The 2,500-nt window shown below is 45.1% G+C and overlaps 1 protein-coding gene across 1 annotated transcript in view; it reads right to left on the bottom strand.

Moving 5' to 3' along the window:
- Positions 1–2,500, bottom strand: part of reln (reelin) — a 137,864-nt gene that overhangs the window by 38,710 nt on the left and 96,654 nt on the right. The window contains exons 19-20 of the mRNA XM_062547073.1: positions 513–674; positions 1–74 (exon numbers count right to left, since the gene is read on the bottom strand). The exon at positions 1–74 is cut by the window's left edge and continues 163 nt beyond it. Of these exons, the coding sequence (XP_062403057.1) occupies positions 1–74; positions 513–674 (236 nt within the window). The remainder of the gene's footprint in view (positions 75–512; positions 675–2,500) is intronic.

The raw sequence follows: 2,500 nt of genomic DNA, 5'->3' as shown, positions 1-2,500 counted from the left end.
AGTGGTACGGCTGCCACCAGCGGAACTGCACGCCGAACTTACGAGCGCCAGGGGGCAGCTCCACGGACACGATCCTGACAGACAGACACACGATGAGTGGCCAGGACTCTGGGCCTGAAACTAGTCCAGTCTATGATTCCAAGGAGGTGTCTAAATGACAACTCTGGGTATGTTAACCCAGAAGAAGTGGTAAACCTCCTAATAGAGGAGCCTTCAGGCTTTGTTTAGTGTGGAGATTGAAGCCCCAGGGCTGTTCTATTATCAGGTTTACAGCTTCCTCTGGGTTAACTTTCCTAGGTTTGCCACTAGACAACCTATTTGGAATCATTGCCTGGTTGTTTAGGAACGTCACTTTAATATACACATACTGAAACTATTGCTGTGAACTTTACTACTTATTAGAGAAAGACAGCCCTACAGTATCACACACACACACACACACACACACACACACACACACACACACACACACACACACACAGACACACACACAGATGCTAGTTAGCTGGTACCTGGGCTCGTGGAAGCCCTGGTAGGCGTAGTGCTGCAGCAGTGTCCAGGTGATGCCGTTGTCGGAGGAGTAGTGCAGCAGCACGCCCTCACCTGGCTGGTCAGGAGCTGGACACGAGCTCAGCGTGCTGCGACTACCCAGCCTCAGCGTGAACTGCAGGTACCTGGAGCACGGAGAGAGGGAGTTAGAGAAGGAGAGAGAGAGAGAGAGAGAGAGAGAGAGAGAGAGAGAGAGAGAGAGAGAGAGAGAGAGAGGGAAGGAGAGAGAGAGAGAGAGATGTGGGTGAGAGAGAGAGAGAGAGAGATGTGAGAGAGAGAGAGAGAGAGAGAGAGAGAGAGAGTGGGAAGGAGAAAGAGAGAGAGATGGGGGGAGAGAGAGAGAGAGGGGGAGAAAGACCAGTAGATAGATAGAGAGGAGAGAGAGAGAGATTGTTAAGAGTCATTGCATGAGAAAACCAGGCAGAGGTGGGAAGATGGGGGTCGGCCAAATCGGCTCATACTTTGTATATGTGATAAGTATGTGGAACTATGAACAGCCATATACTTAAAACCCTCCAGCTGTTTTTTGTTATGGAGTTCTGGGACCCCTCTCAGAGACCCTCAAAAATCCAACAATTCATGGCTGAAAATGACTGAAATTGCCATTTCTACCCTGATTATCCTGATAGAGATATGAACATAAGCTTTATATTTCCATAGAGCCTAGGTAGCATAGTTTTAAAGACCAAAAGGTGCACCGAGGGGTTATCTACACCACTGAAAGCAGAATTTTCCTCCCTCTAAATTTCGGTCATTTTTAAGAAGCATTATCTCGTATTCGCAGTGGCTTTGGTGGATGGTTTTACTGTTGCTGGAGAAAGGAACATCTACTGATTCAAAAACAATTGTCGTCTAATTGGGCCACACATAATGTGTGCCGTGCCAGGAGGGTCTTTAGCAGGATTTGTCGTGTTTTGGCCTATGATAAACCATATTCAGATCGCCATCACATGGCCATACCATGGCATTACATCACAAACAGATGTAATGCCAGATGTTTGCGATGTAATGGCATGGTATGGCCACTCGGTGGCGATCTGAATAGTCTAGTTTCAAATGTATGACAACCCAGAACAACAATGCATGCAGAGGTCTGCACTCTTTGAGTGCTTTTCTAGTTAATTAAAGCTTTCTTTAACAATTTGTCATACAGTGACACAAAAATTGACCATAAATTACCCTATCGTGAGATATTATTGCCTGGTTTATTATACTCCAAAACCCGAAAAACCCCCGTAAAGACCCTCCTGGCACGGCGCACATTATGTGTGGCCCAATTAGACGACAATTGTTTTTGAATCAGAAGATGTTCCTCTGTCCAGCAACAGTAAAACCATCCACCAAAGCCACTGCGAATGTGAGATAATGCCTCCTAAAAATGACCAATTTTAGAGGGATGAAAATTCTGCTTTCAGTGGTGCAGATAACCCCCTAGTGCACCTTTTGGTCTTTAAAACTATTCTACCTAAGCTCTATGGAAACATAAAGCTCATGTTCATATTTTTATCTGGATAATCAGGGTACAAATGGCAATTTCAGTCATTTTCAGCCATGAATTGTTGGATTTTTGAGGTTCTCTGAGAGGGGCCCCAGAACTCTAACCTGACTTTCGCCAGATCCTGTAGTTCGCTGTCTGCTTCACACAAGGATCTGGGACTTCTCGATAGGAGATGTATTTATGAAGGCGGGTCCTTGTAAAACATCCTCGCATGTGATTTGATAAACCACTTGCCTGTTATCTTGAATGACGTGCTAAGCTTCTTCAAGCTCTTGCCAAACCCGGTCGGAAGAAGAGTAAAAACATCCTTGCCACCAATAAATGTCTTCAAAACTATTCTCTGTTAATCTTTTAAAGAATGAATACTCGATAGATTCGACAAAACGGTTGAAATAGCAGAATCAATGTCAGCACAAGACTCCTCGCTGCGTGCCGCCATTGTTATTTGAATCA

This window comes from Sardina pilchardus, chromosome 10 (assembly GCF_963854185.1).
Source record: "Sardina pilchardus chromosome 10, fSarPil1.1, whole genome shotgun sequence".
In the NCBI taxonomy this organism is placed as follows: domain Eukaryota; kingdom Metazoa; phylum Chordata; class Actinopteri; order Clupeiformes; family Clupeidae; genus Sardina; species Sardina pilchardus.
This window is presented reverse-complemented; position numbering and strand designations above follow the sequence as displayed.